The 15,913-nt window shown below is 36.2% G+C and overlaps 1 protein-coding gene across 2 annotated transcripts in view; it reads right to left on the bottom strand.

The window, feature by feature from the left end:
* Positions 1 to 4,850: 4,850 nt before the first annotated feature.
* Positions 4,851 to 15,913, bottom strand: part of LOC149623465 (uncharacterized) — a 38,632-nt gene continuing 27,569 nt past the window's right edge. The window contains exon 3 of one of the 2 annotated variants that reach the window (XM_089852354.1): positions 4,851 to 6,241. In XM_089852354.1, coding sequence (XP_089708480.1) covers positions 5,917 to 6,241 — 325 coding nt within the window. In that variant the 3' untranslated portion in view covers positions 4,851 to 5,916. Of the gene's footprint in view, positions 6,245 to 15,913 lie in introns of both variants that reach the window. The other variant, XM_089852353.1, reaches the window with a different exon arrangement.

The following is a 15,913-nucleotide window of genomic DNA, read 5'->3' as shown; positions in this document are numbered from 1 at the left end:
GTGATACAAGGACTAAGTTTTATCTATCAGTCCTTGCCAAATTATTTATATCACAATTGTTTTTTTTAACAATTTTATCTATTGTATTCTTGATGATGAACAAAATGTCTAATGACAATAGGTAGTTTAGTTGTAAGTCAACAAAAGAATGTCCACAATTTGTTACGTTCTATTGTACAATTTTATTTTCTGTGTTTACACCATTGTGTAATTTATAGGAAGGTGTCGTTAATATTAATCCATTTATGGGTATACATGAATAAATTCATGATAACGTTTTATCATGAAAGTACATTCCGTTATCCAGGATCCAAAAATAATTCCACACACAAATCCACCCGTTTCTAAAATGCCTGCTTTACAATACGTTATTGTTATGATATGAAACTATATCCTAAACCCAAATCTAATAAACGTGATTCCGAGTTGAACATCAAAGCGTCATTAATCCACGACACATTAAATCCAATGATAACCAACAATTTTCTCACCTAAGAAAAAACTTATTCGGTAATAACGTAAAGACCAGAATTTTCTCTCGAGTCGAACCGGTAATTCGTTTTAACCTTCAAAAGAGAAAAAGCACTTATCTCGTAAGGTAAACCGATACTACTTACGACAGATTTGAAGTAATTGCGCCTCGTAAACTATCATCTTGTTAAATCCGTTTCAAACACAAAAAGTCCATTAGGTCCTGCAAAATCGTGTCTACAGTTTTTCCCCAAAAACATTCCAATTTTAACAATAGTCCAATAGAAAGATACAACGTAACTTCGACAATGAATAGGCGCTTAGTTATTCCAATTGCTTAAGAGTGTTAATGCTATCATTTGTTGAAGTAAGGCCTTTTCGTTTTTGTACCATTTTGGTTGAGAATTTTACAGAGTAAAAATAGTCCCTCTATAGCCCTAACTATGATACTAGTGAGTTGTATCAAAGAATTGAACTGAATCGAATTTAATCCGTTGGTAATAAGACGTAATAAGATCTCGTTTTCCTCCACTTCTTTGAAAATGTGACACCAACAACTGTCATCCACTTAAGATGAAATAACTTAAGAATAAAGAAGGGACATTAAATCAAATTTGATAAGAGGTAGGCGTGATGTTTTATCCGTTGGAAGAGAGAAGAAGAACATTAAAAGTTCTTAAGCGAGCCGATCATTCTGCAACCACTAAGTAACGAGATAAGAATGGGGTCCATTTCTTCGTTGTATTGAATTTGCCAATGCCATTTCGCCCAATAGAACTTGGAAAAGGTGTTGATACTCTCGTAAAAACGCCGCAATAGTCGTCAAGGAAAGAAAATGGACATCTAAAATAGCACATTACTCGCGGTATTATCTGCTGTCGTAAAACCATAAGTTTATCCCCATAAGTATAAATATTTAAGTATAAAAATATATCGATTGGAACCATGTTTTTATCTACAATATTAAAGACGACACGAGAAATTAAGTTTCCCCCGCGAAGCACTGGAAGTACCCTTATTGGACGAATCCGTCAGGTGATACGAGGAGTCCAATAGGGGTAACTTACCAGTACTTGGCTGGAAATAAAAAAAAAATTCTAGCCCAGGGTATCCCTTTAAGAGAGAAGTTGAAAGAGATTTTTCGAAGCCTTAATCTCTTTATTATTTATTTAAGGCATTTTCTTCGAAAGATGGCATTCTCTTCACGTGACGTCAATAGAGGTAGAATATCGTACAAATGTTATTCGTATTGTGAATGCTAACTTATGGCTATAAACCTATAGTAAAACGTAGGAATTTTTACTTTGATATATATTTTTTCATCTTCAAAGTCATGAAATTCGCATCATAACGTTACTAAGGAGAATGTTAGATAGATTTTACAGCACGATTTTTCTTTCATTTTCTTTTTTTCTGTCGGAACGATGGGAATGTTAAGTTTATTTTTCGGATACCTGGATCCTCTTTAAAGAATTGTTAAGAAACGAAACGTTCTTCGGTTTCAGCGTGTTTTATCGCCGATATATTAACTAATTCCGATGTTTAGATATATCCAAACTAAAGAAGTCGTGCCAAGGTGAGAGAACACGAAATAAAATACACGGGATAAAATTGGATTCCGGGGACCCCATCGGGGTTTGAAGTTGATATTTGTGATTGCATTTGAAGGTTAATGTTTTCAAATAGCCTAACATCATCAGGGATTGATAGCGCTTGAAAACCATTTCGGAAAGACAGTCGTTAATTTAAAAGGGCCTTATCATTAAACATAGAACGCGACGCGTTAGTGTTTGAAAAATACATCTTAACAGTGCACAAATGTGGACATATTTTGTGCACCTGTAGTAGCACTCCCACGTGAGATGGTAACGCACTAACTGAAGGCATACACTATAGATGGTTTTCACAAATGGTATGAATCCTCCATGTGTGTAAATATAGGCTATTCCATTAATTCCAGCAAAGAAGCATACACCACGGAATGGGAGGTAGTCTTCTTAAGTTATTTGCTTCGCGTTAAGAGGCGGTGCGAGTTGTCTAGCCTCCCATGTGTAGTGAACTTGGGCTCCGTCTGGCGGTGCCTCTTGGCGCGAGGGAAATAATCTATACGATGGCTGCCGCGCCCCTGTGCGTTGGTTTCTCTGAAGTAAATAATGGACTTGTCTATTATTATTATTCAGTTTGAAGAATAGGTTAATATATATGAGAAATTGGACCTAATTTCTTGAGAACTGCACTGATCTGTAAATACGATATACCTCTTCTAAATACCGGTTGGTTGGCGCACGGTACTGATTTTAATTCATATTCAGTCAAAAATTCCACATTTTGTTACGCTAACACACGCAGATATTAATGTTTCTTGTTCACTCGGAGTGTTACAAATGTTATACTGATAATTTGATTTCTAGTTCATTTGAGTTCTGCTGGGATTGGCTTTATGAAATTAAGGTTCTTACTCAGTTTTGAAGCGCTGATAATTCCTTCTCGCGTCACTACAACGAGGAATGACATTCAATTACCTATAACACGCTATCACACGTCAAAAATCAAAATGACTACACGTCACTCGCAACTATGCTTACATCCCATCTCCTTCTTGGGAAACGAGAGAATCAATTTATTCCGAACTCGTTAATACGCGAGTCAACGGTGGCCTAGACAATCTAACGAAATTAAAGATATTTTCGATAAGAGTGTTTCTTTTTTATCATCGAAGTAACTTGATGGGATGGCTTCTTTTTCTTACACTATCAGCACCGTTTAAATTCTTCAGTCAAGGAGTTAGTGTATAAACCGAAGGGTATAATAAAAGAAGGGTTCAACCTAAGTGCAGAAAGCATGTTGGAAAATAGAGTAAAACATTTCGGCAAGATTGTGAAAAATAGGAACAATTCGACTTACGTCCCACTTAACCATGGTTCGTGCTAAATTTACTATGGAAAATCCCTAACTTTTCCGGACTATCCCTGCCCGTTTTAAGGTGTTTATCGCAGCCCGCTTGATCACCATATTTAACATTGCTCGACGCGTGGTTATGTACCAAACGAAATCCCTGACTCTTCCTTCACCTTTCCCTGATACTTCCAAATCACCGACTTCTACAGGTTCCATAACCCTGTTAACCAATCACGGACGTGGTCTCTTTTGACCCATGGTGTAGAATTTTGGTACACTTCTCTCGAAATATATTATATCCTTTTGGTAATAAAATTTGGGTTATGCAAGTTTCTCATCTCTTGAAAAGTTAAAATCGATCCGGGCTCTATCTGGTTTCATCCGCAACTCCTATTGGTCAATTTCGAGGATAGGAGCTACTTATATACTATATTAAACATAAAACAAAATAAATTACTTTTTTTTAGCATCGCCTCATATCACGAGGTAAGGAGGTACAGGTTCCAATGGTTTTAAAGCCAAGTTTGGGATAGGTTTTTTATTTCTTATTTCGAATTTTTCCTTCCCCATCTAAACGCTTATCTTCACGATCGGGCTGACATGAAAAATTGATTTTTGCCAACGTTTATATAAATTTCGCCGTTTTAGTTTTTATAATGATACGAGAGGGGAAGATAAAATGTATTTTTTTTAAGGATCTCATTGGAGCGTTCAGTCTCGTAGAGAGTGAGTGCTGTAATTATAGCTGCCAGGATCGACGTGATTACGTATTTTTCATATTAATTTTCTGCTGTAGAAAGGGAGGGTGGAATTGCGGAGATACGAAAAAAATAATTGCAGATTCATATAGTTTGATTTCATAGGCATAACATTATCTAAAATTTCAATATTGGCCTTTAGAAGCAAGTTAAACCTTTGCTCAAAAATCATGAGTTAGACTTAAGGCTCTTTCAGACGATCCAACTTTTTGACTCAGCTCGATGGGTCAAAAAGTTGTATCAACTTGCCCAACTTTTGAAGGGAAAAGTGTAGTAAATCCTTCCTATTCACACGACTAAACTTTTACCGCCAAATGGAACTTTTTAAGCGCCACCTACCTTGGCACTTACGAAATAACCCGCGAAAAAGGCTTTTTTGTAATTCATTTTGATTGGCTGGAGAAATGAACTTAAAAACTTGAGTCAGCAAAAATTGGATCACTGATCCAATTTTTCCTAGCCAACTTTTTTGGTGACTCAAGTCATCCAGCGTCTATTCACACGATCCAACTAGTTGATTCAACTCGAGTTGACCCATCAAGCTGAGTCATAAAAGTTGGATCGTCTGAAAGAGCCTTTAGTATAATCGACATGCAATACTTACACAAACCTGTTGATCAAACATTTAAAACCTTTTAGTAGCAAAGATTCCCAGTGTTGCGCTGCCCTTGAAGACCCTTAAGGAACATGGAGTAATATAATAAAAAATGTAATCCATTGAAATACGGGTTTTATTACTTTTTATTTTTTTGTTATTGCATCTTTCTTACTATATTTTCTTTTAATTCCGCGATAAATATATGTGCACATTTTAGGTTTATCGGCGTTCGCGTAATTAGTTTGTAGGCTCCCTATTTATAGATAATCGTAATTATTAGCTACAAATCCTTTCGTGAGAACACAGCATTTTTAAAATGACAACAAAAAAAATGTCACAGGAACGAATATTTAAAAAAAAAACATTCTCTATATCAATTCTTATTTTAAATTTATAAGAATCAATTAGTATTTATAATAACGCTCTTTCATTGAAAAAGTCTCAAATATACACTTTTTTTTATCATCAAAAAACTTAAACTAAGCGCTGGAAGTTATGTACAAAATCGCGATACAACGCCGTAAGAGAAGGGTTTTTTTCTACATGTATCAAACAAAATTCAAATTTTTAAGCTGATATTTTTTTTTGGTCATTTCGCAAAATGTTCCATAATGTTCAGCTTTGTGATAATTTAAAACGGATGAAAAAATAAATTAAAACACATGAAATTCTGGTAGGTGCGCGTGTTCGAATTGTTTTAAACGTATAAAAAGGCGTGTTTAGCGTGTGACTCGGTCGGTATTTTTAGTGTGGGAAAAATAAATAATGATTTTTGTCCGTTTTCCGTAATCGGTTATTTAGTACAATCGGAGGCAAGGTCCGAAAAATCGCGAAGCTCAATTTGAATCGGAGGAATGTTTTAGTTTTAGGTGAAGTCGTCGCGATTGAATTTAATTTGTGAATGTTTATTTCGAGTCCTTTGAATTATCGCGAAAAAAGGTGGTCATAATTCGTACTGAAACACGAAGCATTTGTTTAGCCAAATTATCTTAACCTCAACAGTGCTTCGATGACCTTTTTCTGGCTAAGAGAGCGCGCATTTTATGGTGTATGTTTTAAAAAAGACTAGTTCTATTCAATATTCTTCGACGTCACTTTTTAATTACTTTATTAATTATTGTGGTAATTATTCCTTCGTAATTGGGTGTGCATTTTTGCGAGTGTCAATTTCGAATCACTAGTTTAGGTTATTCAGCAAATAGGTGGTGATGTGATATACGTGGGTGGCCGATCGGCCGAAGAGTGCACGTGATGATGGTGATGATGATGGCCTAGAGCACCGGGTCCGTTTTGACCATCTTGACCCATTTGACCGTTTGGTGGTCCGCTTCCCGGTGGAGGGCCGTTGCCGGCCCAAGGTTGTAGGTTTTGTAGCGCGTGGAGGGACGCGTTACTCAGACACAATGGGTCCCTGGTGGCCGACTCGTACAGGCTCTTGGAAACCACTTCCGCTTGCAAGGACATCATTAAACGGTTAGCCGCTTGCCTTTCCGCTTCGCGTTCTTCGGCGGTTTGCCTTCTGGGAAGAAAGATAAAAGAAAACAGTTTGGTTAGGTAATGATATATTGTATTTATCAATGCAATTTAAAACAATATGGCGTGTAATTTCCAGGACTACTCCAGTTAGTCTTAGTTTCCCCACTGTTCAGTTGATCCAACGATGTAGGATTGTGGCGCGTAATTTTGCACCTCTTTCATGGGAGCATTTTCAAACTCCAGGATGGCGCAAGTTAGACTTTACCGTTCAAAACTGTTCCACGGTTTCCTCGTATCGTTTCTTATAAAGTTGTCCACTTGTCATCGAAATTAAACGCTTTAAGAGTTGTTTTCGAGGCGATCCGCGCGTCAAATTAACTAGCGAGGAAGAGTGGCAGTCTTCTTAAATAATCTGACGTACCAAGGCCCTGAGCACGCTATTATATATATCTGGGCCCTCCAATTCCGGGAGTTAAAAGCCCGTTTTCGGGTTTAACCCCTAACTTATACATATAGCCGTGCCTTCTAGCGACCCAAACACGAAGCGCTTATAGCTGTCAAAAGGTTACTCGCAGATCTGACTTAAAGATGATCGATGTCTTACGGCTATTAGCATAAAACGTCTTACAACCAGCTTCACCCAACGCGAGTTCCTTAAAATTTACTAAGAATATCTCGCGCCCCGCTTTGGTATTTGCATTTGCTCGTTAAATCTTCATGCAATATCTGTTCAACTTTCACGGGATAATTTTACCTAATTCTTACTGTTAATGCCAACTTGCAAAGCTTTAAAACCCTCCAAGATACACATCGAGAAAAAATAAAATAAGAGGCATCGAGCGTCGAAAATCTCTTTAATAACAGAGTTTTGTATCTAGTTAGAACGATTTCCTATTAAATCATCTACTTATGTTTCTCGTATTGAGAATGTACCTCGCGGTTAAGGCAGGAACGTGGTGTTTCCACGCTATTCTAAACGTATCAACTGTCCTTCGGTAACGGTACAAATTCCTCCTCTTTCTCGTCAAGTTGAACTATCTCAAGTGGTTTGCCACCAAAGATAAAGGCTGGATCTTCGCTTATGAAAGCTTAGTAATAGTGTATAATCCGCAGCCTTTGTATACAGTAGCCACTCCTCGTTAAATTATAACAATACGAAGCGTCGCGTTTAAAAGGAAACATAAAAGGAAAAAAAATACAGACGTAACTGCTTATTATTTTCTTATTCCGAGCTATTCAACTTTTTTTTGTTTCAAATATCTTTACCACGCTTTAATTATATTTTAATTCGAGGTATTAGAAGTACGTTAAACGGAAGTAACTAAAACCTAATTTGCTCATTTTTCACATTTTTTATTAAAGCTATACCGAGCTAGCCCTAATCTACCTTCCAAATAATTTTCTTCTGGATATATTTTAACCTGCACGGTTTTAAAATATAATATTTCGGTGTTTCTGTTTTTAAAGAAACGTGATATGAGCTTTGCATGGCGCTATAATTATTTTAATAGAGATGTCATTGGAGTTTCGGTTTTGTTCTAGGCATATAGTGGGTTTGCATGCAATTGTTCTTGGAATGAAGAGGGCCTCCTCTTACTGTAGGTAGAAACGTTAAAAGAGGTTTGGCCTTTTTTGAGCTACGTGTGTTATATAACACAAGTAGCTATAGGTGTTACTGTTGTGTATGTGTGTTTGTGGTACCTTAATGTACTTATACTTGCGGATGGGGAACGCGGGCTCTGTGGCTGAAAGACTAAATGTTTGTGTGTGTTGTTTGTTCTTTGTTTATGTTTGGAGGTTGGAACCGTTGGATACACGAAAAGATCTTTAGTAAATGGGGAAACGTTACAGGGACTGATAAAGTGATGACTTTGGGCCTTTGACAGTACAACATTCCTTGCACAGGCAAACTATCTGAATGTTTGGTTTACCATTTTAAATTGAGGTAAGGTTAAGCCGCGTAGTGAATGAGTAGCTAAAATACTATACCTCAAGCGTTGATCCGCGTCAAACACACGTAGCTAATAGGAAATTATTTTCGTGACTTGTTTTTTGAAGAGAACGTTTCTCGTTCTTTGAGAATCGAGAATGAACGATATTTATCGTGCGTGAGGTGGTCTTATTTTCTATATTATATCCGTTTTCTATTAATCAGATGAAAGATATTGATGGAATGCCTCGCATGTGTATGGTTGCGAACATTCCCGCGGTTTGTTCTCATTGGTTTAAATCTTTAAATTAGTTGATTCTTAGGAACGGAAAAAGAAAGACCACGCTAAAAATGAATTTAAGCGTTGAGGCCATAATTTTAGAATTATTTAGAATACTGTACATGTGCCGCTTCGAAAATAGCTCCGAACATCGCAGTACATGTGCTGCTTCGAAAATAGCTCCGAACATCGCAGTACATGTGCTGCTTCGAAAATAGCTCCGAACATCGCAGTACATGTGCTGCTTCGAAAATAGCTCCGAACATCGCAGTACATGTGCTGCTTCGAAAATAGCTCCGAACATCGCAGTACATGTGCTGCTTCGAAAATGGCTCTGAACATCGCAGTACATGTGCTGCTTCGAAAATGGCTCTGAACATCGCAGTACATGTGCTGCTTCGAAAATGGCTCTGAACATCGCAGTACATGTGCTGCTTCGAAAATGGCTCTGAACATCGCAGTACATGTGCTGCTTCGAAAATGGCTCTGAACATCGCAGTACATGTGCTGCTTCGAAAATTGCTCTGAACATCGCAGTACATGTGCTGCTTCGAAAATTGCTCTGAACATCGCAGTACATGTGCTGCTTCGAAAATTGCTCTGAACATCGTAGTACATGTGCTGCTTCGAAAATGGCTCTGAACATCGCAGTACATGTGCTGCTTCGAAAATGGCTCTGAACATCGCAGTACATGTGCCGCTTCGAAAATAGCTCCGAACATCGCAGTACATGTGCTGCTTCGAAAATAGCTCTGAAAATCGCAGTACATGTGCTGCTTCGAAAATTGCTCTGAACATCGCAGTACATGTGCTGCTTCGAAATTAGTTCTGGATATCGCAATTTACTGTACATTCGCTGCTTCGGATACTAAATATTGCAGTTTCCAGTTTGTTCGAAAACAATTCACAAAATAAATACCACTGCAATTAAGAAACTAAATTAACTGCTGCTTCAATTAAAATCATCAGTGATTCTCGCGAACAATTATATATTAACGTTAATAGTTTTGTTTCTTTCTCGCATCAATTCAAAACATTGTTTCATTTCATAAAAGTAGCTGTTCTTATCTAATATAGAAAAGTTAGTACTAACCATGCACGCTTTGAAAAAAATTCGGAAATCTTATATAACAAGATTTAAGTCCTTGAATCGCGAAAGCCTGTTTTTATCACGTCACCTATAAATGCTGCTATACACAAATTTAACTTGTCTCAAGTACTTCAATATATACTTCACCAAAAAATTTTCAAATGCGATCTGTACCATCAGTTATATAAAATCACAATACGGATCTTGGAATGAAATGAATTTACACTCGAATAAGATTTTCTACATAGCTCGATCATTTCAAATAGCTATCCGTTAAATCATTCCGCGCGTCTATAGTTTCTTTAAATTAAATAATGCCTGCAGTAGTTCTAGAAAAAAAGAAAAACCACGTAGCTTTCGAAATAAAGAATTTCATCAAACGTCCGACCACCCAGTTTGGGCAAACCACCAAAAATTCGTGATTAGGATCGAGTACCTACTTTAAACTTGAAACAATCAACCGTCAAATAAGAAATTTATAAATTTTTTCATCATGATTTCGTTTCTATTACTTAACTTCTTCTTCAGATGAAATGAAAAGATGAGCGCGTGAAAGATGCTACTGTTATAATTAGTAATTTGTAATCCAGATGGTACTACTGTCTTAATTTATTCCCTCTTCTTCAAAGGTATTTCTTTGCAATCGCGTTATTTAAAGGAAAAGGATCGCTTGAAGATATTCTTTTTCTAGACTCTACACTGCTTCTGTTTGTCCGTTTGAGTAACCGATTGTACTGAAAATTTATGAACAATTAAGGCTGGCATCTTGTACCAAATATGTATTGTTTTGGTACAAATCCAGGCCCACCTTGGAAAATGGCGGTAGTTATTTTTTACTTTAAAAGTGAAGTTGCGCGGAATTAACTTGAATACTTAATATCCTAGACACGATCAATGTAAGTCCAAATTAACGCCGATACCGGGTGAGATGAATTTATATTTTATAGTTATTATTCTTAAGGTATATCGTTGTTGTATAACTATAATAGCCAATTTGAGAATACGTAGTATTTAATGATGAGGAGAAAACTCCAGGAGGGAGTGTAGAAGCAAAGCATTGCTGGCGCAGGTGACGCGCAAAATACAAAGATCTATAAACCCCCGTGAAAATTATCATTCAATGTCGGTGGTAACTGATATACTTCGTGGAGGTTTTCTTCCCATCGTGCATGCTCCGTTCACATTTAATATCTTCTCGATTGAATTTAACACTTATTATAACAGATGATAAAGTTATGCCCATTATAATTCGGCTACCGAAATCATGTGAACAGAAGGTTGACATTTGTATAAAAAAACCTGGAATTAAAAGTCTTGGAGGTTCAAAAGAAGCAGGGAAACTCATGGGTAGGGCTTACGAAGAATATTCCAATGTTGATTGTTCAACGTTGCATATTATACAGGGTGTTTCTGAAAGGTCCATCAATAAAGAAAGGGCGTGTTTATTGGGCCATTTTGAGTCGAAAATGTTCAATGGCATTTTTCCGTCCGGGCCACTGTTTTCAAGTTATGATTGGAGTAATTTACGGATGACCCCTTAAATTTAATTAAGAAATTTTAAGACAGCGCTAATTTAATGAAGGGGTCATCCCTAAAAGATTCAAATCATAACTCGAAAACCGTGGCTCGGACGGCAAAATGTCATAGAACATTTTCGACTCAAAATGGCCCAATAAATACGCCCTTTCATTATTGATGGACTTTTCACAAACACCCTGTATTATTTCAAGTACTATGATGTTTTAGAAGTAACTATTGAAAACCTCGTGCGTGTCAGTTGGAAAGTATTTTAACTATTGCTTTGATCAAATCTCTTCGTTGCTCTATAAACATCATCAAATCAAATCAAAAGATTCATAATTTCAGAAAGAAAAGTATGAACAAATCCTTATAAAGATGATTCTTAACACAAAAAAAAATTCCCGTCGTGAGCTTGCGCTTCAATCGGGGCTATTAAGGATATAGAAAAACATTTTTTTCATCAAGTTTGAAGAAAAAAAAAATAACATTGGAAGGTTCGTCACGCTTCAATCTGAAAGCCGTCACTTTGACTGGTTGTTTGCCTTCTATCTCCCCCCCCCGCTTACATAAACCTCCCAGTGCTACAAGGCCTAAAGTACTTAAATACCTACGGAAATGTTACGTAGCCCCCGCGGTAGTCTGTCTAGATGTCTTGGAGTACTCCACCCTGCATACATATTGAGGGCTGAAAAGTGATAGACTATTTCGATCTTAAAACGAAGCCCCTACCGGTTCCCATTTTCTAAGTAAAAAAGCCTTCTTTTATGAAAGGTTGGACAGATTAGCGTGGGTTTACCGTCGCAAACGTCTATAGTCGAAACCCAAACGAATTTCGCAAAGTCCAGTCGTATCCATCAAATGAAACGGTGGCCCGGTATCAATTAATCAAGTATTCCGTTCTGTTTCTGGTGTATAAGCGCTACTGAATTCATGGACTCGAAACGCATTTTAACTAAATGTCTATCATTGCTGGCGGTGGATTTCCCCCCCCCCCTCACTGTTAGTTTCATATTTTCATCGTTCGTTTTTCGTAGACACCTCCAAATGCCTTTTTAAATACATACATTCGTTTGACGAATTTGGAATTAAACGCGTTATAATTGCGCTTTTTAAAAACATTATATCTTTGCCCCCGAGGCCTCGTTTTAGGATTTTATACCTCACACTTATAACCTTGGAATCAAAGTTGAATTTCGAATATTGATATGTCTACATTGCAGAAATATATTAATTTAAGAGTTTCTTTTTAGTTTATTGAATTAAGTTGAACCGAACATTTTTAAAAAATGCGAAATCGAATTGCGTCTTTTCACGTTATGTTTACGATAAACGTAATGGCGCGTAAGGGGCAAGCGTAACCTCTCTCTTAGTGTATGCGCCTGCGCAGATGGAATTAGCATAAAAAGCGACTTTTGCCAGGAATTATGGGAGACATAAAGCTAATTTGAGCTTTACAAAATTTAGATGCTTAGGTTTGAATTTTTTGTGTTATTGTTTATCGTCCGAGATATGATTTTGATTACTTCTGGTCAATATACTTCTGTATGGGTCTATTTTTTGTGTCATTCTTAGAGGAAACGTTTTAGATTGATGGATTCTAAGTATCTCTGTTTCAGTTGGACGAAAATGGAAATATAATTGAGCTCTAGATCTCTGAGTTTTCAACTGTATGTTATTATTTTTTAAACTTAAATTGTTATGTGCTTTAATGAATTTTTAACTGGAACTTTTCCAACAATGTGTTTAATTTTCCCATTAATATTTGGATGAAATACACAATACTATATTTTAATTTTTCTCATCAAAATAGGGAGCTCTCAATTTATATAAGTAAATCGTTCAAAACATGTTTTGCAAAACAGCTGTCCGGGCGTTATGGTTATGGGTCAGGAGATACAGCGGCCTGTGATTGGTTTAAAGAATTAAAAGAATCTTAAAACTCGTACGCGGATTCCAATAAAAATAGCTCAAATATATAAGAAAAAAAATTTAATTCAGAATTGAAATACCGTACGACAAGGAAGTATTTAATTATACATTAATCTCAATGACATTAAACTTATCACCGTAATTAAAAATGCGAGTTTCGGTATATTACGGCTAATTCAATGCAAAATAGCCCGAGAAATATTAAATTGTTTGTGTTGAATTTTATTATAACCGTCTTTTATAACCTCTTTAGCATAACGATGCCCTCTGGTTCTTGTATTGCCCTAACCCAAAACCTCATGTTGCAGAATTTTCACCAAAAAAAAAGGAATCGTTAAATTCTTTCTTAACTGACTAGAAAATTTAAACGATTGTATCACCTTAACTTTGCACCGAAACGTAGGTCAAACCCTTTCAAATGAATGAATGGAATCGATGTTAGAATTGTGTTGAATTACCTGGGAGACCCGTTCAAAGTGTTTTCAATCACCCCTATGTATAAAGTATAAGGCTAAAATTTTGACTGCAGGCCTATAATCAAAAAAGATGTTTCTAGATGTTTCGCCCCGTGCTTTTAATATAAGCGACAAATTACGTTTCGAAGTTCGCCTCGCGGCTTTATCAATCAAATACGAGTACATCTTTTATTTATAGACTGTCTGTTAATGTCCGCGCCCGTATTATTTGAATTAGAATCCCATAAAAACCTTTTAGAAGTAGATAAACTGATATAAACAAATTAAAGCTTGAAAATATTAGCATGAGAATGTTTAGGCGTTATCATTGGTTTCTTAAGAATGAAGAGTAGACTTTATTTCTCCTTAATCTATACAGAGGGTTTCTGATAAGTCGCGCATAAATTAAAGGGGATGTTCTTTGAGAGATTTTGAGTCGAAAATGTTTTATGACATTTTGCCGTCCGGGCCATTGTTTTCAAGTTAAGATTGGATGCTGTATTTTACCGATGACACCTTAACTTTAAACAAGAAACTGATTTAGACAATGTTTTCTAATTTAATTAAGGGGTCGCCTGCATTTTCCCCAATGATGTTCTATCGCTAGATTCTTATTACATTTTATAGTTTTTGTTTTTGAAACCCTGAAACCACTTCAAAAATTTTAGTTCTAAAAATCATTCCACGGTGTTGAAAAATTGCCAAATTGATACCGTTAATTTATATTTACCGCGTGATATCAATATAATAATAAATGAGCCCATTTCCTCGGGGTTTTAAATTTAAATGACAGGTGAATCAGATAAATTAGATTGATTTCAATATATCTTAAAATGACGAAGTCAATTTTTTTTAATTCAGCAAAAACTGAATGCTGTATTTTTTTTGTTTCTACAAAGACTAATTTAAATGTAAATCATCATCTTTTGGAATTCTAAGATGTGATTTTATAAATTTAAAACGTGCAATGAAATCCAAAGATAAAATTTTCTAAGGCTACTTGAGATAACTGCAAAATTTTAATCCTAAAAACTCGTGACTTAATTAATTCGGTCTGTACAAAGAATTTCATAAAAACCTGAGCTTACGACATCTAGGCCTAATGCGAACGTGAACAAACCGATTATCGTATGAGGTTTGCGAGAAACACATTATCGGAAGTTATATTCACTATTCAGGGTTACGCAGATTTACAAATACCCGTCACGAGGTTTTATGGACTGCAAAATCCTTTTTTTTTTTAGTAAACTGATAATTAATTATTTTTCGAAAGGACATAACAGCTTCGAATTTATTTATTTTTTCATTTTGATAATGAAATAGGCTTTCCAAATTCGGTTTTGATGATAAAGACTGCGTAATGCATCGATTATTATTCAGAAAGAGAAAAACTAGGTATACATGTAGCGTCACGTGCAAATTCTTTAATTTTATCTTTAATTTCGTTCTTAAAAATCCGAACATTTTTCCAAATAATTTGAAAATAACCCTGTCAAAATCGTTAGGTCTACAAAGATAACACTCTATGAGAGGTCAATTTATGGCTACGCGTGTTTGTCTGTTATCAGTTTCGCTTCGTATCGAAAGAAATGCTATAAGATTAGAAATACCCTGACTGCAGAACTTTTTTACCTTTCAAAAACTAACTTATTTGGCATAGGTTCTGAGAATTTTGTGAGACACGACGTCCATAATTAAGTATTTAATTTGGAACTAATAGCTATATGTTAAGGATAATTTCGTCGGAGCGATTGAATTCGGGAAAGATCCCGTGACAAATTAGGGAGGAGTAGAAAAGGAGTCATATTGCCGGGACACCGCGAGCCTAGAGTCCCACAGTGGGTTAAATTGGTTCTTTTTTGTCACGTGGGTTGCTGTTTGTATATTGGGATACTATTTTGCGCCATCTCTCCAACACAAAATGTAAGAGGGCAGTTTCTATAGAGTTTGCGGGAACTCTGATACCTCTCGCCACGTGATACACGATAACCAAGTTTCCCAACATCCCCCTTTCTCCCGTTGTGGGAGCGTACAATTCTTCTCCTTTTCTACTTCTCCCTGACGATTTTGTGTGCTACAATACACGCGTACCTCTGGGCCATTTGGTAAGATGATAGTGGAGGGTTCATCGCTTTTCCATCGGTAAATGTACAAATGTTCTCTTCAAAAATCTTTAACGAGTTATTGATACCGCGACATGTTTGACTATTATCGATAGCTGATGCTTCGTTTTAGAGCTTTTACCAAGTAACTTCGAATGAAACACGTAACTGTATCGTTTGCTATGGTAATTTACTCCAGTTTATTGAGTAAGAAAGAGTGTGTATAATTACATCTTGCAAGCTAATTTCGTATTTCATTGAGTGTCAAAAACGGGTGGCGCTTATACTTTTCAAGAAGTATTGATAAATTTTAGTTGGCTGAGTAGTACATCACACCCTCCTAAGTCTTTTCTGGCGGCCATATTGATGGGTTTCAGCTTTCTTCCGAATTCAACCCACCAATAT

Source organism: Phalangium opilio, unplaced genomic scaffold (genome assembly GCF_054372755.1).
Source record: "Phalangium opilio isolate 3A_F unplaced genomic scaffold, DU_Popi_V2 ptg000113l_1, whole genome shotgun sequence".
NCBI lineage: Eukaryota > Metazoa > Arthropoda > Arachnida > Opiliones > Phalangiidae > Phalangium > Phalangium opilio.
This window is presented reverse-complemented; position numbering and strand designations above follow the sequence as displayed.